The 16448-nt window shown below is 33.9% G+C and overlaps 5 protein-coding genes and 1 pseudogene across 5 annotated transcripts; 2 read left to right on the top strand and 4 right to left on the bottom strand.

Annotated features, from left to right (window-relative positions):
- Positions 1–40: 40 nt before the first annotated feature.
- On the top strand, positions 41–1751 carry LOC108849609 (uncharacterized). Its single transcript, XM_057007315.1, has 2 exons — positions 41–447; positions 1330–1751. The coding sequence occupies exons 1-2, from the start codon at positions 244–246 to the stop codon at positions 1552–1554; spliced, it is 429 nt and encodes a 142-aa protein (XP_056863295.1). The 5' UTR covers positions 41–243; the 3' UTR covers positions 1555–1751.
- Positions 1752–1835: 84 nt separating this feature from the next.
- Positions 1836–2537, bottom strand: LOC108835394 (uncharacterized). Its single transcript, XM_018608653.2, has 2 exons — positions 2508–2537; positions 1836–2096 (listed from the first exon to the last, which is right to left on the bottom strand). The coding sequence occupies exons 1-2, from the start codon at positions 2535–2537 to the stop codon at positions 1890–1892; spliced, it is 237 nt and encodes a 78-aa protein (XP_018464155.1). The 3' UTR covers positions 1836–1889.
- Positions 2538–2605: 68 nt separating this feature from the next.
- Positions 2606–4052, bottom strand: LOC108835393 (protein LAZY 1-like; annotated as a pseudogene).
- A 2583-nt stretch (positions 4053–6635) lies between these two features.
- Positions 6636–7843, top strand: LOC108850334 (putative 1-phosphatidylinositol-3-phosphate 5-kinase FAB1D). The gene is made up of 3 exons (XM_057007471.1): positions 6636–6821; positions 6914–7456; positions 7528–7843. Exons 1-3 carry the CDS (start codon positions 6687–6689, stop codon positions 7681–7683), a joined length of 834 nt encoding a protein of 277 aa, XP_056863451.1. The 5' UTR covers positions 6636–6686; the 3' UTR covers positions 7684–7843.
- Positions 7844–9886: 2043 nt separating this feature from the next.
- LOC108835396 (uncharacterized) lies at positions 9887–10402 on the bottom strand. Its single transcript, XM_018608656.2, has one exon. It carries the CDS (start codon positions 10235–10237, stop codon positions 10028–10030), a length of 210 nt encoding a protein of 69 aa, XP_018464158.1. The 5' UTR covers positions 10238–10402; the 3' UTR covers positions 9887–10027.
- Positions 10403–10922: 520 nt separating this feature from the next.
- LOC108835395 (uncharacterized) lies at positions 10923–12440 on the bottom strand. The gene is made up of 5 exons (XM_018608654.2): positions 12353–12440; positions 12223–12283; positions 11496–12091; positions 11212–11401; positions 10923–11112 (listed from the first exon to the last, which is right to left on the bottom strand). The coding sequence occupies exons 1-5, from the start codon at positions 12425–12427 to the stop codon at positions 11093–11095; spliced, it is 942 nt and encodes a 313-aa protein (XP_018464156.2). The 5' UTR covers positions 12428–12440; the 3' UTR covers positions 10923–11092.
- Between the last annotated feature and the right edge of the window lie 4008 nt (positions 12441–16448).

Consider the following 16448-nt stretch of genomic DNA (forward strand, 5'->3'; position numbering starts at 1 on the left):
TTCTCTCTAAAACATACTTTTCTTAACATCACTTTATATCCTTCCATGTCACAGAAGTTTGTCCGTTCCTCCTAAAGCACTCTTTCTTCCCTGTCACAAAAGAACCCTTATCTTCTATTTTCACCTGCCATTATCGACCCATTATACACCCCCACTCAACACACATATAAGTACACAGGCTATGCATTTGCATGCATCGATCAACTATATCTCTCTTATTGATACATAACAAGAGAGATAAAGATGCCTGATTGGGGACCAGTTTTTGTGGCGGTGGCGCTCTTCGTGTTGCTAACTCCGGGAGTACTGATTCAGATTCCGGGGAAAAACAGAGTGGTTGAGTTTGGAACATTTCAGACAAGTGGTCTTTCAGTTATAGTTCATACGCTCATCTACTTCACTCTTGTTTGTATTCTCTTGCTCGCTATTCAAATTCACATGTACATCGCCTAATCTAATAAAATAAATAAATCTCTCCATTTTTGTATTAGTGTATTCTATATAAGTCAAAATTCTCAGTTTGTTTGATATAAGAAACAAAATCGTTCCATAAACAACGTGATCTCTCAGATACACCGTTTCAATATAGTTCTGGATTTTTTTTGAATTGTATAGTTCTGTATAATCTAGTTAAGTCACCATTTATGCATGTGGGCTCATTCATATGTTTGCTTTGCGATATATTGGGCGTGACTTATGTGATTATAAATTAAATTGTTTTTTTTTGAAAAAATTATAAATTAAATTGTTTCAGCCAAACATGATTTTGAGTGGTATATACTATAAGAAAATGACATATCAAAAGCATCCGGATTGTTCTCCTGACCAAGAATACTTGCTGGATTTGGATTATATCCTCATTAATTTCTATAATATTTCATATTAAAATAGAATTTGTATTATTAATCTTTACAGTTCGGAATACATAGTAAGAGTAAGAATATGATAAACTTTTATTGCTTTGATGGTAGGTACTATATACTATGGAAATACCTAACTAATAAAGTTAAGAGAACTGTATAAATGTTAAAAAGAAAAAAAATATGTAAATATTAATCAGATGACAAAAGAAAAATAGTTTTGAGGACTGTGCGGTCGGTCGGTCGGTCCACTACCAGCTAAAAGATTAAATAATATTCGGTTTTAAAAGGTTACAAGAATTCAATGAAAAAGTTAAACGATTAAATTAGCATTAATCATCGCATGGATATTAGTAACTTTGGCGCACTCCTAAGTTCATTAGATTAGTGATAACCACAAGATTATTCAAATAAAACTAAAACATCCCATTTCATAACTTTCGTCTTCCAAAAGGTGTCCCCTTTTCAGTTTTACACGGCAACAATGGCGGATTGGGCTCCAGTTATCGTCGGCGTCATCCTCTTCGTGATCCTCTCGCCGGGTCTTCTCTTCTCACTTCCCGGAACCAACCGAGGAGTGGACTTCGGTAACCTCAAAACAAACGGAAAAGCCATAGCTGTTCACACTCTCATCTTCTTCGCCATTTACTCCATTTTGATCATCGCCGTTAATCTCCACATCTACACCGGTTGATCTCTGTTCTGTGTCTCTCTCTCTCTCTCTCTCTCTCTCTCTCTCTCTCTCTGTTTTCGTTGTAAGGATGTAATAAAGGTGTAAACTAGGGCTTAAATCTGTAGTTTTTCTTCGTATGTTGTACTGTCACAAACAGATTTGGTTAAAAGGACTATGTTACTTCTTGTACTTGTGTTGTATATCAGTTTGTTTTCTTACTTTATGGTCTCTCTTTAACTCTGTTTATTCACTCAAATTCAGACAAACTGTTAAACAGAAATGTGTACATTATTACATTAGAGTTCAATAAACCTTTCTTCTTTTTTTTTTTACTTGCATTTACATGATATAAGAGATCAGAAATGGATGTGAACTTGTATAGCAACCACTAAGATCGTGAGAATACAAAAGTATATAACCGCGTGAACCAAAATAGCGATACCGCTCGTGGTCATGTTCCCGAACTCAACCACTCTCGTCCTCGCTGGAATCTGAAACAACAGTCCTGGTGACAGTAGGATGAATAGAGACACCGCTACAATCACTGGTTCCCTTTTTGATCTCTATGCTTCTTTGAGCTGTGTGTGTGTAAAGAAAGAGGTTTTGTTTCTTTGCTGATGAAGTTTGGGTCAAGTGGAGAGTTATGTAGAAAAGGTGATTGAGGAGTCTTTTTGGGCGTTTCTTGGTGGCTAAGTAGAGAAGGAAGAAGAGGTTAGGATTTAAAAAGCTTAGTGATTGGTTACAAGGAAAGGTATTGTATTTCTATATTGGCTTTAGCTTCTTTTTTTTGTGATGATTGATCAATCAAATTGTTTCAGGGCCCTTTGGTAGTGTTTGCTTTTTGTTAAAGAATCTGCAACAAAGTAGTTTACTACATAAACATGATATATGATATGTGTCTACTTTGATAGTTTTTTCTTAGTAGTTTAGGTTTTCTTTTTGTTTGTTTCTCTCTTTATCAGTGACACTGGAACCGATTGAATCTGGTCTGGGCTACTAAACATCAAGTTCAACACCTCATAGGTTCTAATCTTTGTTAGAGCTCAAGCTCGAGAAACAGTGGTTCATATCGTATCATCGGTTAGGCATTTTAGTTGCAGGAGTGATTCGTTTGAAGCAGAGATGTGAACGTTATGAGCAGTTTAAAACATGTGGGGCTACTTTGAACTGTAAAAGTTTGAGTAATATAGAAGTTTTATTACTAATTGCCTTAAACTAGACTACATAACATTTTGACAACACAATAATAGATAGTAATTTTATAGATTACATACTACATTTGATATAAGACTACTTTGCTTGTAACATCAATGTATGTTGATCATCAAAATTCCAGAACAAGATCCGCAAAAAAGAGAAAGTACACGGACATGAAAACTCTTGGAAAGACAGAAACAGAATCGAATAGTGGTCAATGTTGTGTATATAGGATCTTGACTTACACTCTGCGTCAGTCTTGATCCATTTTTCTCTTTTCCTGTTCGCCTTCGAGATGGAGCTTGAAACAAGAAGCCCTCCGGATCCTTGAGGTTGCAGCGGTTGGTGCAGCTTCTGCTGTCATCTTTCTCCTTATCATCTCTTGCAGGTGCACAGAGAACAGGATGGACATTTACTTCGAAAGATCTGAACATTCTATAACCAAAAACAAAACCACATTAACTTTCATAACACCTTTGACCAATCTAATTTAAAAATGCTTGAAGATTAAAAAAAAAAAAAACAGAACCTTTCTGATGTCTTTCTTCTTGTGCATATAATCATATCATTGTCCTCTTTTATTGTCTTTGAAGAAGACCTGTGGAGCTTATCGAACACCCTTTTCATCAAATCTTCTGTGCCATGTTTCTCCGTAGAGTTACACTCTCCTTCTACTGTCTTTGTTCTCTTGAAGAGACTTGTAAGTAAACAACCCTCTCTCTTCTTTGCTTCTTTGCTTCTCGTTGTGAACTCAATACAATCATAACCACCTTGTGAAGGACATACATGGTCTGGTTCTCTGTCTCTTTCTGCATTCGATCTCTCAACCCGCTTACTGCTACTATCCTCTGGATATTCCTCAAGAAGCTTGTCTAGCTTCTTAGTTAAGATCCTTTGCAATATCTCTTCTTTGTGCTCCGGTTACATCTTCTTCTGCAACCGAAATGAATCTTGGTGTTTCCGGTTCTCTACCAAGCGTCCCGATCGTTAGAAATCCACTGAACACGTCTTCATGATCAAACCGGAGTTCCTCATCTGCTTCTAGTGGTTTCGGGTCATGAGATGGTTCATGGAAGGCGAACGAGTTTGTACGCATGTCTTGGACTTCAGACGAAAACTGAGCTCTTAGACAACATAAATTACCTGAAAGATTGGTTGTTTCAAAAAGAATATCATTTAACCAAAAACCATATGTAAAACATTGTATGAAGATGAAGATTGAAAAGGTTATATCATGTAATCAAACCTTTGAACTCCTTTGATTGGTCTGAGCCGTTTTGCTTTATAGTTCGAATCCAACTTAGCAGCTGCAAGAGTTCGAATAAACACAATTAAAGGAGAAAATATTTTTGACTAGAGGTGTATCCGCGCTTCGCGCGGAGTATTTCCATTTGTTTTGTTAAGTATAATTATTTCGATGATGTAATTATGTAGTTGATTTTATTTGTTAAGAACTTATTTGGTGTTTTATTTCGTTATGTAGTAGTAGTTGATAAATTAATATATTACATTTTTTTTATTAATGTGTTCTTATGTGTATAATAGTATTTATTAGTGGTGAAGTGAACCTCTGATGTAAAGTATGTTGAATTTCAATAACTTTGCATTTAAGCATTAGTTAGTTCTAAAATTAATGGTTTCAGCATAAATCTTACTTTTACTTTTTCAATTTTTTTAACATTATTCTTTTAAGGTATTTTCCCTCCTTTTCATGTATTTTGACTTTGAATCGTTACTATCTTCGTATTTCATTTACCTTTCCGGTATTCTTGCACATTATTTCTTATCTTCTTCTCTTGTGAGATTATCTGATATTTGTTGTAGATCAAGTTTAAGAGTTTTCAGTTGTGTGGTTGTTTCTCACCGTGTTGTAGGCTCTTTCCGGTAAATATTGGTTGTTACTCTTCTTCCTTAGATTTTGGCTGATGTTAGGGACTGTCTTTCCTTGGATTGGATTAAAGTAGTCGTCTATGATGTTGTCTTCCTCATCATTGCTTGCCGTCGATAGTTCATGCTTGCCTTGGTTTTTCAAGATCTGGTTTTCAGTGATTTAACTTCTATGCTCGCTTTCATAACTCGATGACAGTTCCAAGGTTTATTGATGTCATTTTATCTCTCCTTCTTTCTCCGTTCTCTCATCTCGTTACAACTTTTATCGTTGTTACAATTTTCATTGCTGCTCGCGTCTCTGGTGGCTCCCCCTTTCGCCATGTTTGCCACTCCATGTTTGGATAGTGTTTCCTTTGTGTATGCTCTGTGGGCTTTGAAGGTTGTTTCAGGCTTCAAGATTAAGCTCTTATTTCTCAGTGATTGACTTTTATCCTCCCTCCTTTAGGTTGTTTCTTTTCGTTCCACTGCTTCATTTGGTATATGTGTGCATAGTTAGTCTCTTAGAACTTTGGTGCCTTCTATCTAGAGCTTTGTGGTTCTTCACCGGCATGGGCTTTTTGCCTGCACTTGGTGTTCATGGTGCTTTAGGCTTGTGTCTTTTTGCTTCGTGGTGATTTTGGACTTTCAGCGATTATTTTTTCTCTGATCTGCTTTCTTGATTATTTGTGTTCGTGCTTGATCGTGTTTCTTTTTTTTGTCTCATATTTTATATTTCTATTATTTCCTGACATCTGCTCGTTCTGGCTAACACTCTATTGTAAGGTGAGGTGAGTTAGTCTTCGTTCTTCGTCTTCTTCACCAAAATATGTTTCGTCTTCAAATATTTTTTCTCTACATATAGATTCGCGGGATTTATTTATAGGGGATTCAATGATGAAAAATTCAATTTAAAGACATTAATCTGATAAAAAAATAGAGATACAACTATTTATATAATTTATAGGCTTTTTTTCCTATAAGGTTGTGTATCTATATATATGGAATTACTTTAGTTTCGAATGTAGAGATGGAGAAAGATAGAAGGTTGTGTGTGACGTCCCAAATTGTTTTTATCATTTTAGTGATCTAAGTTGTATTTAAGAGTCAATTGTATGTATGAAGGGTTAGGATGACGATTAAAAAATTAGGACCAATCCAAAAAGAAAATGCAATTAGAAAGTGTTGGACCAAATTGCAATAATAAAAAAATGAAGGATTTAAAATGTAAAATTGATTGTGTTCCTTGTGTTGGAAGATTTCTGGTTAGAGATTTCTGGAACTATTGGTACTGTGTTATGCAGTGGAATGTTCGATCACTCTGTTTGATTGTGTTCCTTGTGTTGGAACTTGGAAGAATAGCTACGGTTTAGAGCTTTTGGAACTGTGTAATTTGTTGAAATAAGGTTAAATTGTATTAAATTAATCGATTATTTTTTTATCTTGTCACTGATTTGAAACTCCTCTACGCAGAAACCTAAGAGCATCAATGGAAGAGGCAGCTGGAAGGTTAAGGCAATTTCTCTTGACATTAGCAAACAATCTCGGGTTAAGTGACGATTGGACAACTCCAATTGTTTTTTTACTGGAAAAAGTTGCTAAAGAACGAGATGGTCTTCACAAATATCTCAAATTCAAGTGTGTTGCAACTTCAGATGGTCCAAGATACAAACTATATTTGCACAAAATTTGATGGTTTGGTGTTTACCAAAGCACCGGTTCATGAAAAAATGCCACGCCTTATAAGTCCAACAAAAGGTTTACTATGGAAAGGCTCATTGGATATGGAGAAGGTAAATTGGATTTTCCCTATTTGCAAATGGTAATCTTAATTTTGTGTGTGTTAAAAAATGTTTATTGTCATGCTATTTAGGAGGACAAGAACAATGTTGATCATCAAACTTACACGTTTCTCGACCGTGCCGACATAAATATAGTGCTGGTGGAAGATCCCATATCTCACAAGTATCAAAGCTACTTCATCTCAAGGGGGGTGTTACAGCCTTTCAACATATGCAACATCGATTGCAGAGATCTCACGAGTATCAAAGCTACTTCATCTCAAGGGGGGTATTACAGCCTTTCAACATATGCAACATCGATTGCAGAGATTTCGTAATGTGGCATATACATGCACATCACTTGAGTGTGAAAATATAATTGAAAATCTCAATGATTACAATGCGAAGCCACTAATTTCTCTTGGAGGTTGCGAAAGCTTTACGGTAATAAACTCTTAATAAGTTATACATTATATTATTATATATTACTGTGCTTCTTATTTTTCTCACTAGAAATTTTCTTGTTTTCGTTTCAGATTTTGCTAAAAGGTCGCTCCACCGCCCAATTAAAACTGATGAAACAGATCCTCAAAACAGGGTACAATCTGTTTAGAAACGAGCTCCTTTCATCCAACTATTTCATAGTCACGTTGCCACCTTTAAAGATCATACCATGGGAAATGGATGGAGGCCAAGACGAAGTAGTAACAATCCGTGAAGAAGAAGTATCAAGCTACATCGCTTATTCCCTTCAACAAGTTGAAGTTCACGATGAATCTTCAGAGTCCAGGCCCAAGAATCCCGTCTTCTGTCAACATCGAGAAAGCTTTCTTGAGCTTAGCAGAGACTGCAACATGACAGAACCTCATTACATTTCCTCACTCAGCCGGTGCGATAGGTGGGATGCTAAAGGTGGGAAGAGCGGAGCTATTTTTTCCAAAAGCAGAGACACAAGGTTGATCATCAAAGAGATCAACCAAGCTGAGTTTAATTCATTTGACAACTTTGGCCCAATGTATTTCAAATACATGAAGGAAGCCAAGAAGACATTTCTGGCCAAAATCTATGGCTTATACAAGGTATAAATTTACTTTCTTGGTTGTTTCTCTGTCTGTTATAGGAAGTTAGAAATGTGATAATGCTTTTGCAGGTGGCTTTGGGTCAGACAAAGTTCATAATGGTGATGGAGAACTTGAACTTTAACCGGGTTATAGCTATGCAGTACGATCTCAAAGGATTGGTTCATGGTCGTTTTGCACCACACTCAGCTCAAGTACTTTTAGATCAGAATTTCTTGAGTGATTAAGACTCCATATCAACCCATAATCGAAACAACAAGACTGATTCTTGTCACAAAATCACTGACTGACTGATTTTTGTTTTATATGTTGCAATATGCATTTATAAAATAAAATATTCATATAACTCAAATTTGTTACTAAACTAGTTTATATATTAATATGAATTTTTAAAAGGCTAACTGAAAACATAATATCTAAAATAGATAAACTAAAATAATAGTAAATACAAATTATTTAAATAAAATAATAATATTTAAATATAAAACAAATGAAATAATACTAACTAGAAACATAAAATCTAAAATAGATAAAATAAAATAAATTATATATTAATACAAACTTAAAACGCTAACTAAAAAAAATCTAAAATAGATAAAATAAAATAATACTATCTAAATATAAAACAAATGATCGTCCACCGGAACTAGCCGGGGAGTCCGCCGAGGATCATCCAGGAGAGCTGGTGAACCTCATGTTATAGCACCAGCGGCCACGCGCAGGCTGGACTTCTTTTTATTAGACCCAAATATTCCTCAAGATAATCACCTAATGTCATATGGCGCCCTCGAACCTGTCACTTCTTGAAAGAAGCTACCTGGAAGCGAGATTGTTCAACCCCACTAGACCACTAACACGTGGTTAAGTGATGATTTTGTCCCCCAATCGGCCACAAATATATAACATACGGATTTTATTTTGTCTAATTCAAAAAATTGTTTGTTTGTCATTTTACTCTCCTTTTATTGCTACTGATCAAACATATATAACAAAACGTATAGGTTTTTCTAACAAGAAAGAGAGACAGAAACATAACACATAGAGAGTTGTTCAAGTATAAGTCTCTTCTCCATGTGAACTCCGATTCTTTAGTCGGAAAACTTTCTCCAACATTCATCAGTCGACGGTAACATTATTATCTTCTCTTTACACTTTCATTAAATATAACATGTGCTAATAGGCAACAAGAATGACAACTAGCTAAGACAAGTTGATTACTAAGGTGCTTAAAGGAATTTCATATAACATGCTAATAGACAATTCGTTTGCATATTTTTTAAATACACAGGCTTATGCATTTGCATGCATCGATCAACTATATTTCTCTTATAGATACATAACAAGAGAGAAGAAGATGCCTGATTGGGGACCCGTTTTTGTGGCAGTGGCGCTTTTCGTATTGCAAACTCCGAGAGTGCTGATTCAGATTCCGGGGAAAAACCCGAGTGGTTTGAGTTTGGAACATTTCAGACAAGTGGTCTTTCGGTTATAGTTCATACGCTCATCTACTTCACTCTTGTTTGTATTCTCTTGCTCGCTATTCAAATTCACATGTACATCGCCTAATCTAATAAAATGTCTCCATTTTTTGTATCAGTGTATTCTAGAAGTTATATAGTCAAAATTCGCATTTTGTTTGATATAAGAAACTAAGTTGTTCCATAAACAACGTGGTTTCTCATATACACCGTTTCGATATAGTTCTGGATTTTTATTACAGTTTACAATGACTTCCTTAAGGTAAAACATAAATTTAAATAAAAGTTTACTTGACAATTTGGTTTGATCTAGTTAAATTATCATTTATGCATGTGGGCTCCTTGCCTCCTTCATATGTTCTTGCTTAGCGATATATTGGGTGTGGTATTTGACAAAAAGAAAAAAAATAGTGGGCGTGGTTTATGTGATTATAGATATTGTTTCAACCAAAAAAAGATTTTACGTGGTATATACTGTCAGAAAATGATATATCAAAAGCATCCAGATTGTTCTCCTGACCAAGAATACGTACTGGATTTGAATATAGAATTTCTATTATTAATCTTTACAATTCTCCATACATAGTAGGAGTAAGAATATGATAAACAACCGAGGAGTGGACTTCGGTAACCTCAAAACCAACGGAAAAGCCATTGCTGTTCACACTCTCATCTTCTTCGCCATTTACTCCATTTTGATCATCGCCGTCAATCTCCACATCTACACTGGTTGATCTATGTTCTGTGTCTCTCTCTCTGTTTTCTTTGTAAGAATGTAATAAAGGTGTACCCTTTATGTAAACTAGGGCTTGAATCTGTAGTTCTTCTTCTGATGTTGTACTGTCACAAAGAGATTTGGTTAAAAGGACTATGTTTGTACTTGTGTTGTATATGGTTACTTCAGTTTGTTTTCTTACTTTATGGTCTCTTTAACTCTGTTTATTCTCTCAAATTCAGACAAAAGTTGCTTACTTTCTGTCGCACGGTTAAGCCAAAGAACAGAGACAATTAAGAGAACATTACATTTCAGTTTCCAGTGAACTCTCTTCTTTTTTGTTACTTATATTTACGTGATATGAAGAGATCAGAGAGATCAGAAATGGATGTGAACTTGTATAGCAATCACTAAGATTGTGAGTATGCAAAAGCATATAACTGCGTGGACCAAGATAGCGATACCACTCGTGCTCATGTTCCCGAACTCAACCACTCTCGTCCTTGCTGGAATTTGAAACAGTAGGCCTGGTGATAGTAGGATGAACAGAGACACCGCTACAATCACCGGTCCCCAATCCGTGCTCATAGCGGGGTTTTATCTCCTTCTTAGTGTTTCTATTGAAACCGCTCCTTGTGAAGTGTGTGTGTGTGTGTAAAGAGTGTTTGTTCTTTTGCTGATGAAGATGGAGGCAAGTGGAGAGTTATGTAGAAGGTGATCGAGGAGTCTTGTTGGCTTTTCTTGGTGGCTAAGTAGAGAAGGAAGAAGAGGTTAAGGTTTAAAAAGCTTAGTGATAGGTTACATGGAAAGGTATTGTATTTCTATATTGGATTTAGCTTTTTTTTTTGTGAACTTTGGTGATGATTGATCAATCAATTGTTTCAGTGCTCTTTTGGTAGTGTTTTCTTTTTGTTAAAGAATTTGCAACAAAGTAGTTTACTACATAAAAGATGATATGATATGTGCCTACTTTGATAGTTTTCTTAGTAGTTTAGGTTTCCTTTTTGTTTGTTTCTCTCTTGATCAGTGACAATGAAACCATTGAATCTGGTGTGGTCTAAGAAACATCAAGTTGGACACCTCTGTTTCTAGTGATTGCTCTATGTTGAGTTTCATTTCTAATCTTTATTAGAGCTCAAACTCAAGAAAAACAGAGTTGGTCATATCGTATATCATTGGTTAGGGATTTTAGTTGCAGCAGTGATTCGTTTTGAAGCAGAGATGTGACAATTATGAGCAGTTTAACACATGTGGCTACTTTGAACTGTAAAATTTAAGTAATATAGAAGATTTATTATTAATTGGCTTAAACTAGACTACATAACATGTTGACAACACAATAATAGATAGTAATTGTATAGATTACATGTAAATTTGATTGGAGACTACTTTGATTGTGTAACATCAATAGAGGTTTGCTGCAATTTGTGTTGTTGTTGTTCATCAAAATTCCAGAACAAGATCTGCAAAAAAAAAAAAAAATACACGAGATGAAAACTCTTGAAAGACATTAAATAAAATCGAATAGTGTTCAATGTTCTGTCTATAGGAACTTGACTTACACTCTGCGTCAGTCTTGATCCATTTTTCTTTTTTCATGTTCGTTTCCGAGATGGAGCTTGAATCAAGTAACCCTCCGTTAAGAGGAGGATCCTTGAGGTTGGTGCAGCTTCTGCTGTCATCTATCTCCTTATCGTCTCTTGCAGTTGTACAGAGAACAGGATGGACTCTACTCCTGAAGATTTGAACATTCTATAACCAAAACAAAAAAAAGCCACATTAACTTTCATAATACTTTTGACCAATCTAGATTTGAAAATGCTTGAAGATAAAAAAAAAACAGAACCTTTCTGATGTCTTTCTTCTTGTGCATATAATCATCATCATTGTCATCTTTTATTGTATTTGAAGAAGACATGTGGAGCTTATCGAACACCCTTCTAATCAGATCTGGTGTGCCATGTTTCTCCATGGAGTTACACTCTCCTTCTACTGTCTTTCTTCTCTTGAAGAGGTTTGTGATTGTAAGTACACCCTTTTTTTGCTTTGCTTCTTTGCTTCTCTTTAGGTAGAGATCATTACCTTGTGAAGGACATACGTCAACTGATTCTCTATCTCCTTCTGCATTCGATCTCTCAAGTACTTGCTTACTGCTTCTATCCTCAGGATATTCCTCTAGCTTCTTAGTTAAGAGCTTTGCAATATCTTTTTGTGCTCCGGTTACATCTTCTTCTGCAACCGAAGTGAATCTTGGTGTTTCAGTTTCTCTACCAAGAGTCCCGATCGTTAGAAATCCACTGAACACGTCTTCATGATCAAACCGGAGGTCCTCATCAGCTTCTGGTGGTTTCGGGTCACGAGATGGTTCATAGAAGGCGAAGGAGTTTGTACGGATGTCTTGGACTTGAGAAGAAACCTGAGCTCTTAGACAACAGAAATTACCTGCAACATCGGTTGCTTTTATTAAATATAATTTAATTAAAAACATATTATGTACAACATTGTATGAAGATATTGAAAAACATTAATTGTATGAAGATGAAGATTGAAAAGGTTTTATCGTGTAATCAAACCTTTGAACTCCTTTGAATGGTCTAAGCCGCTTTGCTTTATAGTTCGAATCCAACTTAGCAGCTGCAAGAGATGGAATAAGCTCAAAAGAGATAAAACATTTTTGATTAAAATTGGAAAATGTATACACACCTTCATGTTTGTCTTCGTTTCTGCTTCTTTTGTTTTTCTTCTGTAAGGTTTCTTAGGTTTTGTAACTACACACATATATATATAGGTTGTTGATATATGCTTGCATATCGAGCTTAGTACATACTGTGAATATTTGGTGTATATATGTTCAGGATTATTTACATCTATCTTATTAAATCAGAAACATTACAACTTCTTCTATGTGGATTTTAAAGGTGGACCTCATATATTTAAACTAAATGTCTCATTCTTTATATATAATACGTACTATAGTCTAACTTTGCATTGATGTATTTCTTTAAATACAATTCTTCCTTTTGTCCATATTCCATATATGATTTTCACATTTATTACATATCGATTTAAATAAGATAGATACTAAAAATACTAAAAATATTAATCGTTTTAGAATTACCTTATACAATTTATTTTAAATTGATCAGTATACTTTCATTGGCCATATTGATTTTATTAGTATGAAAAACATTAAGTAGATAAGTCACAGACACATACATAAAGATATGACTATTCTTTAACTACGTTGTGCCTAATCTACTTTCTAAAACAAATAACACATAGCTTTATATATTGTATAGAATATAGTAATATTGTATAGTATTATACTTATACAATAATACTAAAAACAAACCAAACTGAAATATAATATATATCGAAAATGCTTTGAACCATTACACACAAAATATATTAGACCTCAGAAATAAAATTCACTTTGAAATTATGTAATAGTTATTTTAAAAAATTAAATTTTGTAATGTACAAAAAAACATAAGTTTTATATAAAATTTTGTGTTACAATAAAAAGACACAACTCGCGCTTGCAAAGTGTTATTTTTACATAAAGACAGATTTGATATTGTTCTTTAAACACAAAATTGAATTATACAAACTCGATACTACATAAAACTAAACAATATATAATACATTTTAAAAATAAAACCCGTGCGGATGCACATGGCCTTTGCGAAAATCGTAGATATGTTTATATAATATATTTATATATTATGTTATACATATTTTCATATAAATAATACCCCAGTGTAAGTTTTATATGATAAATGTTGAAAATAAAAAATATATAGCACTATATATTTTAAATAATATATATAAAAATCTACTTCACGTTATCATAAATTTTAAAAATCAAATTTAGTAATTAAACACATTACTTATTTAAACACATTAGTACACATTGTTATTTATCAAAATTTTATATTAATACACATTGCAATCATGTATAACATTTAGTAAATTTAGTAGAAACAAAGATAAAAAAAAATTGACTCCCGCTCGGTAGAGCGGGTCATGATCTAGTTATTGTATATATATGGTGATCGGGTAAAGTAAGTTTTATCTTATTAAAGCAAAAAAATGGTAATAATATTATTTATATGTGTGATCACGATTTATGTCACTTATTTACATATTTGATCATTTTAACATAATGCATCACCACAAATGAAAATATTTTATCTTTACATAATTTTAAAATTTTATACTTTCTATTTTACTATAACAATTTTGTTTTAAAAAGTATTATTTACATAATTTATTAAAACATACATAAATATTAACTCAGTTTTAAACTTTTAGCCTTAAAATAAAAATAAAATTCAATTAGTATATATTCTGTAACTCCAACAATTTTAACTTAAACAAAAACAAATATTTTATCACAAAAAAAATTAAACCCGTTTTGCGTATATAAACAAAAACAAAAACAAAAACAAAATATAAATTTAATTTCTTAGAATATATTTTTTACTAAGCTAAATTTTGTAGAAAATATAATTTCACGTTTTTAAATGTGTGGGTAAGAATGTACTCAGTTTGTTGTTATTGTCTGTCTTCTCGTGTCGTATGTGTTGATGAGAATCTAATAAACGACACAGGTGTAAAAGAGTATCGATAAGGACCATAACAGTGATCGTGTGATTTGCATTCATCGTGAATTTCTTACGTGGGCAACGTCTGAAAATGTATTAAGCACGTAAGATGGGACGTTACAAAAGTAATGAAATGTTGTTTTCAAGCTAAAAGTTATGATTAATACGGAAGTGTCTAGCTGAGGTCGCGACTAAAGAGAGTCATCAGCCACTAGTTCGCCTCTCTTTTGTTCGGGCATGTTTGCGAACTTCTCTCACAAACACCCACGTGTTTGATCACATGACATGACAAGACACGACACGATACGATACGGTACAATCGTAACTAATTGAGTTATCAGAGTGTGTACTGTTCATTCTTGCATGCTTCTTTCCTCCAAAAGGAAAGTGATATATCTGTAAGAGGAATGCTTTCCATCTTTAAGTAAAAGGCGTGCAAGCAATGGAACTCTCTAGTTCTCGGAGAGAGTCCCACTTGCCACCAGTTTTTTGTCCTTGCTCTGCCACGTCTCAGACATTGGCTAGATTTTTTTTTCTTTTCTTGGGTGCAAATGGCTAGAGATTATGTGTAGAATCTTAAGGGAAAATGATAGATCTGACCCCAAAACGATAAATATAACCCATTGATAAATGGATAGACATATGGTACAGGATACTATATATATTGACAAGACGGACGTAACAACTAGAATATGTTAAAACCTCCCAAGCTAAGTTTCGATAAAGAAAAATAAAAGAGATGAAAGGGGTCCTTTCGATTTTCATTCAGTTCCTGAATTAGATAAAATATTGTTCTGTAAACTTATAATGTATCTTTAACACTCTGGTACGTTGTGTGTAGTAAACAAAAGAAGAAAGAGCTATTTCAATGTAAGCTTTTATTTAGATCTTTCTTCTTCTTCTTTTATATCTTTCCGTACGCTCATTTATCATTGCACTATATTGCACAAGCGAAAATCTGACAAATGAAATAGTTAATCAAAACGTGCTTAACAGATCCCTTCTTGGTCCTGTTTTTATGTTGTATTTTCTTAATACATTTCTTGAAGTTGTAGGTTTGCAAAGTATAGGTGCCTCAGTGCCTGTGCCACCAAATACTTCTGATCGATGAATTTGCTAAGACGTTAAACTTCATGAACACTTTTGTTGGTTAAGTTTTATAATCTTTCAACGAATCCTATTAAGTCCAACACAAATTCAATCCAAAATAATTATGTAAGAAAATACTCATTCTGATATTTTCTTATCGAATTTCAACCTATCACATGACCTGTAACTGGAGCTTGAGATGTTACTAGCATGGCCTAGTCCAACAATAATCTTGGGCCCAACAAACAGAATTGTTATGAAGTTTAGTTTGGCAAAAGAAAATAACAGAATACATCTTTATAATTAAACTTGAGCTCAAGAAACAAAATAGTGTAACATGAAAACCGTCATTGCAATAAATTTAAGCCCAACTACACAAAATCTTGGTGGCATCTACCACATTGAGTAGCTAAACATGGGAATGGAGATCCCTAGATCAGTGGTGATATCAGATGCATTGTTGCCGGAATCTGAGAAGACCACGACGGTTTTAGGTCATGACAAGCATGAACCGGAAAAAAAAAAGCATGAACCGGAGTGAAAAGAGCAAATATGCGACATTTTTCCTTTGGTCAGTCTCCATGAGGAGTATATTGATCCAAATATCAGATATATTGAAGTGGAAGGTTCTCTTTTTTTTCGTTTTTTTGAACAAGTGGAAGGTTCAAACTTAGAATTAAACTGAAAAAGGCTTCAAACATTACATAGCATGTTGTTTTTTTTTTTTTTTTTTTTTTTTTTTTTTTTTGAAGATCTTACATAGCATGTTGTTGCCACAAGTACTGTGGTTAAATTATGTCGGGGACACATAACTGACAAATAGTCACACATAATATATTAGAGTTATTAATACTGGTTATGTATCTAATCTATTAAAAGTGAAGTACAAAAAGAACTTAGCCCTAAGTTTTCCACAGTATTTACTAACATATGCCACTGGCATTAAAACTCAGTGTTTTGATTATTTTCTAAGCTGAGATTATTGGACCTAGCTAATTTGTCTAACTAAAAGGTCTACTCTAATTTGACTGCTAATATAAAAAGCCCATTACGTTGGATTGTGGTGGAGTTAATTACCACTTATCATTGTTTGACTTTGCGAA

Source organism: Raphanus sativus, chromosome 4 (genome assembly GCF_000801105.2).
Source record: "Raphanus sativus cultivar WK10039 chromosome 4, ASM80110v3, whole genome shotgun sequence".
NCBI classification, from domain to species: domain Eukaryota; kingdom Viridiplantae; phylum Streptophyta; class Magnoliopsida; order Brassicales; family Brassicaceae; genus Raphanus; species Raphanus sativus.